The sequence below is a fragment of the Aythya ferina genome (genome assembly GCF_964211825.1).
Source record: "Aythya ferina genome assembly, chromosome: 9".
Lineage (NCBI taxonomy): Eukaryota > Metazoa > Chordata > Aves > Anseriformes > Anatidae > Aythya > Aythya ferina.
The window spans coordinates 20886386-20903012 of NC_140305.1; the positions used below are offsets into that span (position 1 = coordinate 20886386).

General features: G+C 42.7%; 3 protein-coding genes across 3 annotated transcripts in view; 1 reads left to right on the top strand and 2 right to left on the bottom strand.

The window, feature by feature from the left end:
- The window catches only part of USP13 (ubiquitin specific peptidase 13), a 47957-nt gene extending 42253 nt beyond the window's left edge, over positions 1–5704 (bottom strand). Inside the window, exon 1 of the mRNA XM_084528793.1 lies at positions 5447–5704. Within this exon, the coding sequence (XP_084384919.1) occupies positions 5447–5605 (159 nt within the window). The 5' untranslated portion in view covers positions 5606–5704. The remainder of the gene's footprint in view (positions 1–5446) is intronic.
- A 2388-nt stretch (positions 5705–8092) lies between these two features.
- NDUFB5 (NADH:ubiquinone oxidoreductase subunit B5) lies at positions 8093–12665 on the bottom strand. The gene is made up of 6 exons (XM_084528807.1): positions 12508–12665; positions 11888–11973; positions 10976–11042; positions 10135–10196; positions 9007–9113; positions 8093–8333 (listed from the first exon to the last, which is right to left on the bottom strand). The coding sequence occupies exons 1-6, from the start codon at positions 12626–12628 to the stop codon at positions 8213–8215; spliced, it is 564 nt and encodes a 187-aa protein (XP_084384933.1). The 5' UTR covers positions 12629–12665; the 3' UTR covers positions 8093–8212.
- Positions 12666–12703: 38 nt separating this feature from the next.
- Positions 12704–16600, top strand: MRPL47 (mitochondrial ribosomal protein L47). Its single transcript, XM_084528806.1, has 7 exons — positions 12704–12858; positions 13447–13592; positions 13850–13910; positions 14390–14486; positions 14793–14923; positions 15865–15960; positions 16316–16600. Exons 1-7 carry the CDS (start codon positions 12758–12760, stop codon positions 16431–16433), a joined length of 750 nt encoding a protein of 249 aa, XP_084384932.1. The 5' UTR covers positions 12704–12757; the 3' UTR covers positions 16434–16600.
- The last annotated feature ends 27 nt before the right edge of the window (positions 16601–16627 follow it).

A 16627-nucleotide genomic window follows, 5' to 3' on the forward strand; every position in this document is an offset into this window, starting at 1 on the left:
CTGGCTGTGGCTGCGAGACTCCTGTTGGATAATGGCAATCCAACCTCTAATATATCTGGAACGGTTACAGTAACATTCCTTGCGTACACATGTTGCATCGAGTCCCCCTACAGCACAACTAAATGACACATCTTTCATTTCAGGACAGGCTTAAAAAGAATAACAGAAGTTTCAGTACTGAATATTCATCTAAACATAATAAGTTACAATGAAGAGTAAAAAGAAAGCCTGTCTCTGTCATGCACCAGTACTACCAACCTCAAAACAAGGAAAAACAAAGCAGCCAACCCGCTGAACACACTGGCACAGAGAGAGGGCTCCAGCAAAACAAAAAACCCACTTCTGAATTTCCATTTCAATAAATATGGCAACTGCCTTGGGGCTGGTGAGGAGTGTGCTGAAGGCAAGGAATATAGCAAGTGACTTTCAACAGGAGTATGGGGTATGAACACTGGCATCAGTCTGCCTGTTAGGCAACTGTCCGCTATCAGCCACAAGTGAGAAGCAAGCAGTGGTGACAAAAGGAAAGCAGAAAGTGAACGATAAGAAGAGAGCAAAGTTGGGCATCTGGTAAAGAGGAGGAGGGAGAAGGAACCAACAACTAGAAAAAATGAACAGAGCAGCACAGACAAACTGAGGCACTGATTGTGAACAAGGAGTGGAGAGGAGCTGTGTTCTGCTGGAACTGGGGAAAGATGAGAAAGATGGGAAAAGAGCTGTGTCAGCCAGAAAAAAAGGACCAGAACAATCATCCAGGAGTAGGAAATAAAGAGTAGGGCTTGTAATAACTGGACTTTAAGCTTCAAGCTTGAAAGAAATCTCTCCCCTCTCCACCTTGAAAAAAGGGAGAAAAATATCTAAGTCACTATTTTATCCCACTTTGAGAGCAATATGCAAAATACTGACCAGCTTGAAGAAAGTACAAACCAATTCGCTGCCTCAATAATTTGGAGGCAGCGAATAACAATAATTTGCAATAAATAATAAGCTACAACTGGGCCATAATCATTTGTCTGGAGTATTCTGTTTGTCTCAGTGTGTTGTAAGCCAGGTATATAAGCCAGGCAGGAGGGGCCCATCTCTAGACAGCTGCACACAACATGGTCACAGATGTCTGTTGCATGCTGCAAACTCTCAAAGACTTCAGTTTCAACTACTGTCTGATAAATTCTTTGGGAATTGTCCTAACATTACCATTAGAGTTCCCAAGCCACACCAACATCAGCAAGATTCACCAAGGAAGCTGCTGTCAGCAGCAAGGTTTTCCAGCGGAGAGAAGCCAAGTTTTAAGCTGCTCAAAAATACACAATACAGCATCTACATCTAAAGGACCGAGCCATCTACAGAACCAGGCAGCCTGGTCCTGTAGCTGTGTTGGACTCATGACGTGTGCTGCAGCTGTAACCAATGCCCTTTGCAGAGAATGCCTCTGAGCACATCCATCTAGGACACATGCAGACTGCATGTAAGCTGTTCTTACAATCCTGTTTACATCCTTTTTCTAGCAGTCATCTCCCCCTCTGATGTCTCTGGTCTAAAATGATCAGAGGTCATTGAGACAGGGATCCCATTAAAAGGTGGGATTTTCAGCTGAATACTATACTTCTGTTCAAGCAACAATAAATAAGAGGACAAAAGATTAAGCAAACATAACCTTTCTGTCTCCTGTGTTCTACTGAACAGCACAAAGTCAAGTTCATCTGCCAGAAGAGGAAGAGAGAGAACTGCAGAGAAAGTGAGAGAGAAGAAGCCTTCATCTCAGGAGCATGGATACAGAAAAATAGTCACCAGAAGGGGTTGTGCATCAGGTCTGGAGACTGGGAAGTACAGGATTTCATCTTTCCAATTGTTTGAAAGGGGTATGAAAGGCTATTGCAGCTTCTGGACCAGTCACTGGAGGGAGTGATACTCACACTGGGCCTCACTCGTATTTTGTAGACAGCTTTCCTTCCTGTCTCAATTCCTGTATAAAGAATCAAAGGCTAACTCGAATAGGAGCCTTCATGAAAGAAACATTTTTTCTAGAAGCTGCCAAAAAAAAAAAAAAAAAAAAAAAAAAAAAAAAAAAAGGTAATTAACAATTACATTAAAAAGGTATAGTTTCTCATCTTTTGAGACTAGCAAGCTAAGAAGTGTCACTAGTACTCTCAAGTGCACAGATATTTCCCTTGTGCTTCTGCTGACTTTCCTGGAAACTAATCCTCGTACATTCTATTGGAAATAGGCCAAATCTAAAGATGTGAATTTAGACTTCAGGAAAGCATCAGGCTGAACTTCTCACCCATCTGGTGATCTTCCTACCAATAGTACCTGAGAAGATCATCACGCTAGGGTTAATCCACAAGGCAAAAGTACACTGAATATCCACTTGTAGCTCTCCTGTGCTCACACTTCTGAAATCTCTAAACTAATGACTCTCTCTGTAGCACAAAAACTCCATTGTTCTCAGATCTTCACCCAGGGAAATAAGATTTAAAACTCAAGACAAGAGAACAGTGAGTTAACAGATTTTGAGAACAGTCAGTGAAGAGCCTGCACCCACTAGAACATGCTATTCAGTGAGACTACTTCGCTTAAATCCAGACAAGAAGAGACGACCAACAGACTGACAAACAGGTCTGTGAAAGCCTGGTCTTGCAGCCATATTAAACTTTGCACAGCTCTAACTATAAGGTTCCCCAGCACCTCATTTTCTTCGGCAGCCTCTATCACAAACACCTCTGGTTCTGAACATCTCACCCCTCCTGGTCCTTCTCATAATTCCCCTCCTAGTCCTTCTCGTAATTGCCGGAGAACCTTTCTCTGTAATAATAATGGTTTGTATCCTAGTGCTCGTAGATCTGATGGTATTTAAAAATCACATTTCCTTGCAGGGATGGTAATAGTAATCAATATGGAAGAATACTGACGAAACTTGAATATAGAGATGCCAGATAACTGTATGTGCTGCTTTAAAAGATACCTACAAATACTCAGGAAGTTTACTTCTTCAAAGAAGGAAAATAACACAAATAAAGCTTGAAGACAGTCTTATGGCATTAACTGCTGAAATAGATCTGATATTGAAGAAAAGTGACAGAAGAAAACCTTTTGCATTGAGTTAACTGCAGACAGAGGCATGCTCAAGTTAGAAGTGTAACAAGAAGCATATTTGAAACGGCTAAGTGAGAAGGTGTGAGGAAATACCAAGAAATTACAAGAGGAAAACACCTCCCCCATCAAAAATGTAACCTGAAATCAATCTTACCATAGATAATAAAACCCAGAGGACATGTTTTTAAACATTGACTATTTGCTTTAACATTATAGAAAGAATAAAAAAACACCTGTGTACCATCTTTCAAAAAAAAAAAAAAAAAGAGGCTGGTACATCAACAGGGAGATGCTCACATAGGTCACACAAAGCTGACCTAAGAAAATAAGTCACTGACCAACCCAACACAACACACACAGAGATCAATGCCTTCCTTCAGCCAAGTCAGCAAGCTATCTGTGTCCTTCTCGCACTGTGAAATAAGACTAAAAACAAAGTCTTGATACTTTTAACTTTGTGCATGAACGTATTTTTCCTGAGAAATTACACATTTGCTCTTTATAATTGTCATCCTAGAAACAATATCCAAGTATCTGGTAGAGTTAAAAAAAAAAAAAAAAAAAAAAAATCTGAGACAAGTCTTTGGCCCAACTAAGTTGAGGAGCAGTATGTGCTGAAAAGCTGTGGAAAACAACAGAAACTGAGCCCTATTTTACACAATTTTATTTTTACTAGTACTGCACAGGCTCAGTGTAGCCTTTTGCTCAGTGAATGCCTATAATCCATTTTAAACCAAAAGACTCTAATGGCTGAGGGCAACACTTTCACAAATCTGAAATCTCTGCCTAATGAAGTCAAAAGGATAAAACATTTCTGGGAAAAAAAAAAAATAATAATAAAAAAAAAAAAAATCACACTGCGACTCCAGCTCCCTTTTGGTTAGGTTTATGCATAGCTTTTGTTAAACATACCTCGGTCTTGCTCAAGTGTTCCATTTTGTTCATTGTTTATAAACACAGTTTTTGCTGTGTTTGTTGTGGGATCAATTGTTTTAGTTTTTTGATTTGTAGCAGTATTTGACATCCCTTCCTACTGGTAAATGGAAACTTTCTATAAACCATAACGTTCGCCTGAAAGTGACATGAAGCATGCGCTCACCTGAGCAGAAACTTGAAGGAAAGATTGTGGCAGACCGATTCAACCCCCCACCCCGCCCACAGAAAAAAAACTTATTAAGCATATAATGCAATTAGTGCCTGTGCAGAGAGTCTGATTTGGCAGTTTTAATCAGACCGCCTCCTGGTACAGTCAGGGCTGCTGGGCGACACTTGAGATCTGAAGAGCGCGGGTAAAAATAACCTCCGTACAACAAGACGTGATGAACACCAGACAGCTGAGTCACCTTTAAAACCAATTTCGATTTTCTGTGTTAGGAGAGATTATCAAAAAGAGGTGGATAAAAGATTCAAAAATCTGTTGGAAATGTTTCTTTAGTTGAATGTTCCGTAATGTAAACCCCAAGCTTCCCTGAGGTTGCTCCCGATGACTTTGACATCAACATGGAGCGCTCGGTCGCCACTGGGAAACCTCACCTTCACGTGGAGAAACAATTTTGAATAAAACTTCAGCTCCATTTAAAAAGTCCAATTTTTAAACACTTCTTCCTCACACATCATCAACTATTATCATTTATGAAGGCTGACAGTGGTTTCAACAAAGGGAAAAAAAACAACTTTGGCCCCAAATTTGCCACTGAACATGTGTGATCTGTGGAGGTGGTGGATGAGTCGCAAGCCAGCTGAACCATGACAGAAAGTGCAAGCCTGCCATGCACCACACGCTGACCCTACAGCTGCTGTAGGGGCCTGTGGGGACACACAGCAAGTCCTCAAAGCCCGGTGGTGTGCCTGAAGCAAACCCTGGGCGAGGAAGCAAGGAAGGACCTCCTCGGGATGATTTCCCTGAGGATTTCCAGGTTGACCCTGCACTTTGGAAGCTTTCTCAGATCTCAAACGTGAGGATGGAGACAGCGGGCGAGCAAAGCGATCGGCGTTTGCCAGCCAAAACGCCCGAGCGAGGAGGCGGCCCGCTGCCCCTCGCCACCACCTCGCTGTGAGGAAAACGACGGCTCCCGGGGCTGCCCGCGGCCCTGACACAACCCGCGGCCGGTGGCGAGCGGGAAGGGGCTGAGGGGGAGCCGGGGCAGGTGGCGGCGGCCGGGGAAGGGACGAGGGGGGGACCACGGAGCCTGAGGAGGGGCAATGCGGGAGGCCGAGGCCTGGCGAGGGGCAGCGGGGCCGGGCTGGGGCCGGCTGGCCGCAGGGAGCCGGCGGGGGGCAGCTCGGCAGCGGGGCGGGGTGGAGGGGGGGTCGGAGAGGGAAACGGGGAGCGGCGGCTCCGCGCTGCACTCACGGGCGAGTCGTAGGAGAAGGCGCACTCCGTCTTGTAGACCCGGTCCCCTGACTTGGGCACCCGGATCGTGGGCATGTAGGGGACGAGCAGCTCGCCCAGGTCGCCGGCGGCCATCTGCGCGTCGCCACCGCCGCCGCCGAAGAGCGCGGCCCGCTGCATGCTCGCTGCCTGCCGCCGGCCGGCCGAGGGCAATGGAGGCGGAGGGCACCGGGCCGGGGCCGGGGCAGGGCGCGGCGGTGTCGGCGGCAGCAGCGAGAGCCGGGCCCGGGGGAGGAGGGGAGGTGGAGGAGGAGGAGGAGGAGGAGGAGGGAAGCTGCTATTTTTAACCCAATGGCAGCGGCACCAGCTGCGGCGGCACCGGGGGGTCCCCTCGGGCCGGCCCTCGGCCGGGGAGCGCCGCCAGGTGCCTGAGGCGGGGGCCGCCGCCGCTCGTCAGGCGGTGCCGGGGCCCCGGAGCTGTCCGCGGCCCTGACGGGACCGCCCTGAGCCGCGCTGCCCCCCTGCGGGGTCTGCCGGGGAGAGGGGGGGGAAAGGGAGCACGGCCGGGTTCGGGGTTGGGGTGGTTTTCATCAGAAAGCCGTGATTTCCAGGGGGCGGGGATGGAGACTTCACCTCCTGGCGTCCCTGCGGGGAAGCTCGTCATGGGTAGCCTGAAGCAGGTTCCTCTTTGACCAGTAATATAATTTTTTTAAGCAAGGAAATGCTATATACATATATATAAACTACCGATGTATTGATTTCATGTGCCTAAATACAAGGCTTTTGACTTCCAAGTCCCCAGCCTATAATTAACCTTGTCCATCCGCTACAGGTTTCTCTCCGCATGGACAGCGCACCTCTCACCGCTCCGCTACAGGTGCTGAAGGCGGCAGGTTTGAGCACAGCCCCTGCCCTCCGGTTGTATTCATCCTGCCCTGCTCATGGTAGGTTAGAGAGGAGGATCTGGTTCTTGGGGTGCTGGCACAGTGAGGATGCTGTAGGACATCTGTGAGAGCACCAGGAGCCAAACCTAGATTCTCTGTATTGAGGGTCAGAGCCCTGAGCTCAGAATGACTGACTTTTGGCTTGTTGTGTTGCTCCTTGCCTTTCACTTTGAAAGAATACTGATAGGAAGGAAGAATAGCATGAAGTAACTTTGTACAAATATACTTGAAATAGTATCTTTTTTTTTTCTCCAAACATTATCCAATAACTATTACACATGCTTGACAGCAGCAGAATTAAAGAAATGGCTGATTCATTTACAATAAAGACATGAATAGTTCTCCACCTGGAGTCCACATAATACCTAAGGATACACAGACCACTTCCAAGTGATGTGACCTTTTAAAGAAATTTTTAACTCAAAAACAAAAGGTTCAAAAGATTGTTCTAGTAAAATTTCAATTAGCGACAGAATTGAAAAATCATGAGTGTGCATCCAACTATGAAGAGGCAATTTTTCAAGGAAAAAAAAAAAAAAAAAGAAGCGTTAGGAACTGTGTGAAATACCAAGGGCAAAATATGATCTCAGTGGAAATGGTTTAGACAAGAAAAAAATTTACATCAAAGAACCATACCCATCATTGGATGCTGGATAAAAAAAATAATAAACGGTCACCAGAAAGATTTTACCTGGAAAGGCTTTGTGCTTTTTAATGGTCTCTCTTATAATTAACATAGCATTTATAAACAATGTGAGCCACAATGAGAAATACACGCTAACCTGAAAGATCAATGCAGACAAAAAGGACAAGTCAAAGCATTGATGAGAAATCAATCCAAGTCTTTCTAATGTTTGGCAGTGCTTAGAAGCAGCTGATGAGGCTGTCTTTGTTTAAGATAGCCAGTGAAATACTGTTTAATGTAAATAAATTAGTTTTTAGTTTTAACAGTTTGAAATCACAAGATGATCAGGGTTTCCTAAAGGATTTCGGCTTGTTTCCATTAAAAATTGGACACTGCATACGGACAGATTAGTTCAGGGTTGCAGACTGTAAGATACATTATCCTTCAACCTCTTGAGGTATTTAAAACTAGAGGAATACCTTTGCCATTAGAACCAAAGGAAACACATCCCTCTAGTGGCAAAAGTCTGCCAGATAAAAAGAGCACCGTCTTTATTACCTATATATTTCTTAAAAGTGGTATAGAGGAAAATAGAAAACAACAAAGAAACAAAAACAAACACAAAACAGTAACAAAAAAATCCATGTAGAAACATGTTCTAGAGAGACCATCTTTTCAGTGATCTGCACACATAAGGGTCCAGTTTGGAACGTGAAAGATGAGTCTAGCTACAGATAATGAAAAAGAAAATACTTGTCTAAAGTGATAGATATAACTCCAACATTCCAAAGATCTAAAGGTATTTTTCTTTCTTCATTTTCCACAAATAATCTGACACAAGGTGCTGTGAAAGAAAGGACGCCCTACCGTTTCTTGTACCGTTATTTTAAAACTACTAGAAATCACATGATAAAGACTAACCTTACCAACTTGTTTCGCATATACTAGGTCACAGAGGCCATTCTACACCGATGCCCTGGAGAAAAAGGGTAAATGTTGGCCACTGACAAAAGGCATTTTCTCTGATTAGTAACTTCAAAAGCTATGAGACAAACTGTCACACAGTTTCTTTCAAGTTATCAGAATCAATACAAACACTTCTTTTGTGTTTTGTTTTTTATTATTATTTCCAACAGTACACAGCAGGACGTATATTCCATAGTTAAGCCACAATTTGTTGGTATGCATTTAAAACTGTGCATACTATCTTCAAACTGTTCAATTGTCAGGTGTGGATTTCATAGAATTGTCAGTAAGATTTTTATCAGGTGTTTCATAATGATACCATGGTCCATCTCCCCTCTGCCTCATCAGTCTGCGTGCCTCCAGCTCCATCATCCTGAAACAAAAAAAGCATCACACACAAATGACATGAAGTCTCTTGGTTTTGATCAGACTGTTTAACATCTGGGCATTACTGACAGCAGTAATGAGTTTAGCATCTACTGTTTATTCATGCTATTGAAACATAAGTAATACCAAAATACAAAGGGTTCAACTAAAACATAAACTACTAAATCCTTCTATTTCAATTTTTTAGCAAGTCATCTCACAGGAGAGCCATAAAAGTATTTACAGGAATTCTGTTATAGGTCCTTACTTAGTAAGTCCCAAAAGCAACAACTTGTGAAACTTGGACTTTCTTCTATTACCACAGTTTACTCTGAGTAAGTCTAGAATAAACCTAGAACATCGCCATTGCTGCCCACAAAAATTTCAACAGCAGCAAGAAACGCGACCAGTCCTGACTCGGGAAGATGTACCTATAAATTTATAAATATGAACTGTTCAGGGGAGATACTGCTGTTTTGCCCTTGGATTGTTCCAGTTCTTAATACTGCAAAGGCAGGGATTACAACTTGCAGTGGGACACCAGCCAGTACAGCAAGCACTAGGGTGATGTACAAGCAACCGAGTACACTATGTCAGCATTCAACTCACTGTTAAGCAAAACACAATACTCAGCTACAGTATGTACTAACATTTAAAAACACCCTAACAATACAACATACCTCAGGTCAGTTTTCTTTGCTTCAATATCAAGCAAAGCCATATGCTTCTCATAGTCCTTTTCAGGAGGGTCAAAGAAGTAACGAGCTATCCAGCGACTTATAGGGTGCTGGAAAACACAAAAGCGGAAATTATTCATGTAATTTCCAAGTAGAAATGCCATCATACTTAAATCATATAACACATTTCCAATCCTGAAGACACAATCAACACTATTGTTATTGTTAGAATGACAGCACCCATAAAGTTACAAACATGCTCAACTACTTGTAAGAACAGAACCCTAAAATGTTAGATTTAATTTGCTGTTTCTGTTATCTACTGCCAAATAAGCTACAGAAGAATATTCTGTAGCAAGATGAAAAACAAGTTAACGGAAGACATTCAATTCATTTTCTTTCTGTTGAAGGAAAGTTCTTAAAACTGCCACTGTCATCACAGAAGTGGATTCTAAATGTCTTACTGTAATCAGTAACATTTTAAATTATTGCTTCCAAATAAAAGTCATTCTAATAGAACAAAAGGTAAATGGGTTGAAAGAGTCATAACAGTATTGCTGGGTTCAGTTGCTTTCTAAGTAAACCAATAAACTGCTTGCAGTAAGAACACTGAGCTTTCTGATCATAAAAATCTTCAATTCCAAATTTAAAAGCACAAGAGATGGCAGACTTTGAAACAACACTAGCAAGTCATACAGAAAAAAGTAACACCACTTCAAACTCCAGTTTCTTAAGAGTTGTAGCTCAAAAAGCTACAAGCAAAGACAAAAACTGGATGCTAAGTATAAAAAGTTCTGTGTGTGCCACAGTCAGACCATTCTTACTATTTAGGAATGTTATAAAAGAATTCTTGGCATATAGCTTCAGCAGTTTACTTGCATAAAGTCAGAAATCATTTGCATCTACCTGTGTCAACAACCAGATTTCCTACAGCAACACGCACATTCCATAAAACTGAAGAAAAGCAAGTTTGCCAAAATTACAAATGGACAATTCAAATTCTATTACTCTGATACCCAATGGCAGGGGTGTCTCCGTTCTCACTACCAGACTCCACACAGTTTACAACCACAACTATCATCAAGAGGAAAGGCGTCCCTGAAATATCACCCCTTTACACGTTACACTCACCTTGTAGTATTCCCAGTATTCTGGAACATAACCTTCAGGAATCTCTGCAAGTTCAGCTTCACCTGATAAGGAATGATCATTATTACTTCACTTATTTCAAGTATTTAATATGCTGCCTTTCATGTTAAAACAAACAAAAAACAGCAACAACAAAAACCAACACTATTTCATACAGAGAGTACCTAATCCCTTATCTTGAACTCTACTGAGAAAAAGTCAACTTCTTGTAATTTCCCCAGATATTTCACACATCCAGCTCAGATTTTAAGCCATGCACCAGAAGGGTGAAATGGGCAGCTATAAACAGCTATACAGAAGAAATCATTAAGATCAAGTCCACAGAAATGCCCTTTAAAGTATATGAGATGAAACCATGTTTTTTTCTAATCTCTGTTTAATTAGTTCCATATTATTACAGTAGATTAAAACAAGTATAGTCAAGCAGAATTTGGATTTTTTTCAAGATAAAAAGCTACAATTGCAGTGTATGCAGCTTTCTTGAAGAAGTATGCAAAACAAAGTAAGAAAGACTCCTTATTTGGATATAGAAGAACTGTTCTTTAAACCTTGCTGATGTCTGAACTACTGAAATATGGAATTTGTCAGTTTTTAAAAATAGAGAAAGTTTTTAGAAAAATCGACAACTACAAAAAGAAAAATACTGAGAATGTCTCGTATGTACTTACACAAAATTACAGTATTTCTGAGACCTATTTCATGGTCTTCCAAAGAGCAAGCCTCAAACATTTGTGTATTTTTTTCTATCCAGCATGCTTAGCTTCCATTTGACCATTTAATGATCATGACTGCGTACTTAGCTTGGTCATGACAGAGCACTCACCAATGAAGACGTTGACATATGTTATGAATAGCGCCACTGGTATCCCCGTCAGAAATATATAGAATCTCTGTAAAAAGGATAAGGAGAAAAAGAATCAGTGTGGAAACTCAGAAGCCTGACAAAATTCATATGAAGTTATTTTGCAAATCCAGTAACACAAAGTAATTCTTAGTTTTTCACTTATAGTTCAGATAGAAACGTTGTATGTAAAGTTACATTGCTGATTAAAATGACTTAATTAACAAACGAATACAGGAACTGTGGTGCTGTATTAGTCCACAGGCCCATTTACTTCAGCACTCGATCTCCCAGATAGGTCTGTGTCTGCAGAAGTGTTTCCCTGAATGCCACCTCAGCATCTAATGAGGACTGGCTTCAGCACCTAACTGTAACGAAGCACTAACACCAATGCAATATAACCCAACGTAAATATAACCACTGCTAGCTTCAGTAGCTGTGGAAGACAGATAAAGGCAGTCTCAGCACACAAAACGAGCAGGATCAGGTTAGCTGTTACCCAGCATAAGGGGTGCTTCTCACGGGTCGAACTCAGGTCAGGCTTCCTAAGTCTAAATCTCTGCTGTTATTGGTCTACTAATTGAAGGCAAACCCAGCAGAAGAGTAACCTCATATGTTTGAAAGAGGAGAGTGAATTAGAAAGCATTTGCAGGTTATACATATATGAACACAGACACATAAGAATGCTAATGATGTCCACCTTGTATCTTTTTGCTTCATCAGGCTTTTATGACATAAAACAATATTTTAGAAGGACTGAAAATTCTTGTTTATCTGAATAGCACTAACACATTTCAGATGCTTCACAAAAAAAGGAAAAATACAATTTTAGAGACTCTTAGACACATTCAGAATAACAAATCTGCTTGCGTATTAAGCTTGTTTTAAACTCACCAGCAAATTCAGAAACCGAGAATCATAAAAGCTTGTTGCCTTGATAATAAACATTCTCTTCCCATGGCTGCTGTATCGGACAGGAGCTGAAAATTGAACCAAAGCGTTATGGTTTTTAATCCACTTGTTGGCTGGACCAGGACAAAGTCAGCAATGCAGGCAGAGGACAGAAGCATACAGCAGAGGCCAAGCAGCTGCGAGTTGGTTTTCTGGAGGGTAATGATGCTCCTAATGCTTCCCTCAAATAATTCATTGTTTAAATAGAATGAACTTCATACTTTATAGACTTGTTCATCCCTATGTGTACATCCCAACAAACCTATTACCGAGTCCAATTATTTCTGCACAGGGCCAATTACAGGATCACAGGATCGTTTCACTTGCAGACCTGTTACCTGTATCTTGGCACCACAGACCAGGCGGGGAAGCCCACAGGCGCTTCGCCCACCCCGACTTGTGGCGCAGGGGCCGGGCCGGGCCGTGCCAAGCGCCCCCCGCAGCCGCTCTCTGTCCCCGCGGCCTCCCGCTCCCCGCTCGGGTCACCTCCGCTCCCCAAGGTCACCTCGCCACCGGTTCCCTCCCCTCCATTTCCCCCGTCCCCGCAGCCCCCGAGGCCCTACCGACGGTGCCGGGCAGGCGGGCGGCCCCTGCGGCCCAGGGGAGCCGAGCGCTGCCCCCCACCGCCGCCCGCCGCGCTCCCCAGGCAGCGGCCGCCCGCAGCAGCAGGCTCATGGCCGCCATGGCTGGTGCTGGCAGCGGGGCGGGGCCGGCGGGCGGGCGCGAAGCCAGGAGGGCGCCATTTTGAGGAAGGGCAGAGCGCTCCCCGTGCTTCCGGCGCCTTCGTGCGCGACGTCCGCGGCGCCGGGGAAAATGGCGGCGGCCGCCGCGATGGCCGCCCTGAGCCGGCGCCTGAGGGGAGCGCTGCGGCTCGCAGGAGCGCGGCCGGGCCGGGCGGCTGCCGGGCTCCCCGGGTAGGCACCGGGGGGCTGCGGGGCCGCCTGAAGGCGGGGGGGCGGCAGGGAGCCTGGGAAGCCGCCCGTGGGCTTTCTCGCTGGGCAGGGGTGCGGGGGTCCGCGTTCAGGGACCTCCGCTGAGGTGCGGGTTTGTGGGGCGGGGTGAGGGGAAGGAGCCGGTAGGTGTAGGGCTGGGAGCTTCCACCTCTGGTTTTTGCAGCCCTTATTATGCTATTAGTGTGTGGTTTTCATTCATGCTCCTATTAGCTATTTGCTTAACCTCAGCGTACTTAAACAAGCCTTCTGCTTATATTAGCTATTTACTTAAACTCACCATTCTGAATAGCGTTGTTCATTTATTTATTCTTTTCTTAATTTTAAAATCTGTATTTGTTTTTTGAGTATAAATAAATGATAATTGAGACGAGGGGAACACAACACTGAGATGACACCTTTATGAAGAACTGAACCCACGTCTTCTGCCCCTAGACCCCGGTGTTTCTCAGCCTTTAGGGTCGGTGCCTTCATGAACGAAACATTCCCATCTGTCTGGATGTTATTTTTTTGTGTGTGTAATATAGTGCTGTTACTTTAATCGTTACTCAGATTAACACCAAACCTGTTCCACAAGAACCTGGCAAAAGTTGAGCCCCCCCATCAGTTGAAGTTCCTGCATACTACTCTGTCTCGGAATGGTTTGGAGGAGTTCTTTGATGATCCAAAAAACTGGGGAGAGAAAACAGTAAAGTCTGGTGAGTTATATTCAGTGTTTCTAACAGCAGCCTTTGAGCCACTTCAGCTCAGCTGAAATTTGTCCTATTTGAATTGTAGAAAGCTACGTAACTATGGCTACAAGCATAGCTAAATATCCATAAGGATAGCTTTGCAAGAGGTATTATATTTTTATAACAATGTACTTGTTCTGTTGAATCAGCTGAGACAGAAAAAGCGCACTTTCAGAACAAGCAAACTTTATTAAATTAATATTTATTGACTTTTTTATATACAGGAGATGCATGGAATATAAAACAGTTAAGGGGCAAGAGCAGTGAAGACTTGCACAAACTTTGGTAAGTTTTAGTGAAGTAGCTGCTGTCAGAGCAGTTTTTTTTGTTTGTTTGTTTTTTTAATAAAATGGGTCTGTATTAGCCAGTCAATCTATTCTGCCAGCCAGCTCTGCATACATAAGTGTGCTTTGGCCTTGAAGCAGCCCAAATCCTGATACTGCTCAAAATGTGGAAGCTGTTCTGCAGATAGTTGTACTGTAGGTATGTCCAGTATGAAGGGTTCAAGTTCAGTACAGAGGTTAAATTTGAACCCTGTGGGGCTTATGTGAATGGCAGAAAAGATTTGATTGGAAGGGGCCTGTGCTGAAGCTAACCCCAAAATTAGGTCAGGCTGCTCAAGTCTGTATCTATTCAGAATTTGAAAATTTCTGAGACTGGAGATTACGTTGTCACTCAAGGCAACCTTGTGTAGGGGCTAAGCTAGTGAATAATTGCTGGTGTATCTGAAAATTATTTTTGAAATACTGTGCTTTCTGATTTAGGTATGTCCTATTGAAGGAAAAAAACATGCTTTTGACTTTAGAACAAGAATCAAAGAGACAGCAAAAGCCCATGCCAAGTCCAGAACGATTAGAAAAGGTAACTTTTTCATATTAGCTAAAAATTCAAGCAAAATAGCTGAGTGAAAGGTGAAGCATTCTCAAGCTTGCTAAAAAACATTTCTTATATTATTTCTACTATCTCAGTGCGAGCACAAACACTGTGCTTAAGTGACACAGGGAATGGCCTCTTCACCTGTTAGTCCACAGCTGTGAGAATACTCATGATGGAACTCACTACATTTGACCTATCATTTTAAGCTTTGTCAGAGATCTTCACTGGGGGGTCTTAAGTTGTCAGCATCGTGTTTTACTGGCCCATCCTGAAACTATTTCTTATTTCTAGGTACAAAAATCTATGAAAAACATTGACTTGGTAGTCAAAGAAAGAGAAACTGCTTTGAGACTCTTACAAACTGGCCATGAAAAACCAGTACCTGGCGAGTGGAGAAATGACTTCTTAGGACGCACCTACTGGTACAGAAAAGAGAACTTTTCTTTCATATATTTGAAGTTTTCTTATGGTATCTCTATTGATTAGAGCAGAAGATTTTTCTGATCAAGAAAGGGCACATATACTCTATAGAAATAAGTATATTTTCTAGTCATCATTCAAGGGCTTATTGATTTATTAATTTTTAATGTGGTTGTAATTGCTGCTAAATAATTCTGTGGGTAAACTCAATCTTTAACTGTAACAAAGCTAGTTCTGTGCTGCTGCTAAAATTTCTGCAGTGGGAGAATGGCTGCTGCTGTGGTGATTGTGTAACACATGAAGGAACTAGAGAGTACGGTTCAAGCTGAACTGTCTGGACTTCCCTCGTTATAATACAAAATCCATCTGTTGAGGAACCACATGCAGAAACTCAGCTGTACACCCAACAGTAGGTCTGATGCAATCTGAGTGCACTGGAGGCTGCAGATGGGTCTACACAGGCCATCTGTGCAGCCCATATGCAAGAGAAACCCCAAAGAAAGATAATAGTCCTATATTTAGAGGGCAAGACTTAGGTTGCTCAGGCAGATTTGCACTTGACATGGCACTCAAACACAGGCATTCAGAAAAAAAATGTAGTAGAAACAAAGCTCTCTTCACAGTCTGTTTACAACAGCTCTTGAGAATTCTCTTATGAAAGAGTAATGCTTTTAACTATAACTGGAAAGAATCACTCTCTGTTTTGGGCCCGCTCTTCATATGTTTACAATTCTTAAAGTAAGACTACTTTCTACAGGAAGATGCTGAGCTATGCTTGAAATGTAGAGTTACAAACCAAGCCAGCAGAGCTAGAAGTAGATAGACAAATACAAGTTGTGTGATATACTGATCAGACCATGCTGTCTGTCATCCAAGAAGTCTGGTAGAGTTCAAGAATGGAGATAAAGTACACATCCTAAAATCACTTACCAATCTTTAACAGGTATACATACAAGGAATGGCCGATACCATGGTACCTGAACAAAAAATACAAGAAAAGGAAATTCTTCTACTTACCTCATGTGAATCACTTCATCAGGTAAAATGAACTTTTTGACACGGAACACTTTCATGTATTCCTCAGTCTTCCTCCTTCCACTGTGTAGGGAAAAGTGTGATCTGTGTTTTTTTTTTCTGTTCTTATCTTAGTTATTTGGAGATTTCGCTATCTATCAGGTTGTCATTTTAAATGCGATTTAAACAATTCCTCCCAGAGACTAGTTTTTATGGCATTCAAAAGCAGAAGACAATAATGAGTCTGCTTTGCAGGCATTTTTACCTATCAAAAGCAAATTAATACTGAAATCATTACACAGTGGGGGCATCTACTTGATTAGGGTGGTGGGCTCATCAAGGAAACTGCCTGGAAACTAACTACACTTTCTTTATTTCAGGCTCAGACATGAAAAATATTTACGTGCAAGGGTAAGACGACAAAACCTAGAGAAGACAAGGCAGAAGGTCTTACAAATGAAGTTTCCTCATCTTGCTGCAAATTCGCAGAGCCAGTAATATTTTTGAAGAGTGCTGCAAGCACTTAGTTGAGTGTCTTTGCACGACTGGAACACGAAAACAAGTTCTGAAACCAGTGAACAACGTGACTGAGTGTTCTGGACAGTTTTCCATCTTTATTTTATCCCACATTTGGACCTAAAATAAATTTGTGATCTGAAATCAAAGAGCAGCTTTAGTACATAACTCAAAAA

Bases quoted from the DNA above. Each gene is read 5' to 3' on its own strand.
- MRPL47 (XM_084528806.1), top strand. From the start codon at position 12,758: ATGGCGGCGGCCGCCGCGATGGCCGCCCTGAGCCGGCGCCTGAGGGGA. The intron at 14,924-15,864 runs GTACAGAAAAGA...AATCTTTAACAG, and splicing joins TTCTTAGGACGCACCTACTG to GTATACATACAAGGAATGGC. The intron at 15,961-16,315 runs GTAAAATGAACT...TCTTTATTTCAG, and splicing joins CATGTGAATCACTTCATCAG to GCTCAGACATGAAAAATATT.
- NDUFB5 (XM_084528807.1), bottom strand. From the start codon at position 12,628: ATGGCGGCCATGAGCCTGCTGCTGCGGGCGGCCGCTGCCTGGGGAGCG. The intron at 11,974-12,507 runs GTAGGGCCTCGG...TTCAATTTTCAG, and splicing joins CCGCCTGCCCGGCACCGTCG to CTCCTGTCCGATACAGCAGC. The intron at 9,114-10,134 runs GTGAGTGTAACG...TGTGTTTTCCAG, and splicing joins AATACTGGGAATACTACAAG to CACCCTATAAGTCGCTGGAT.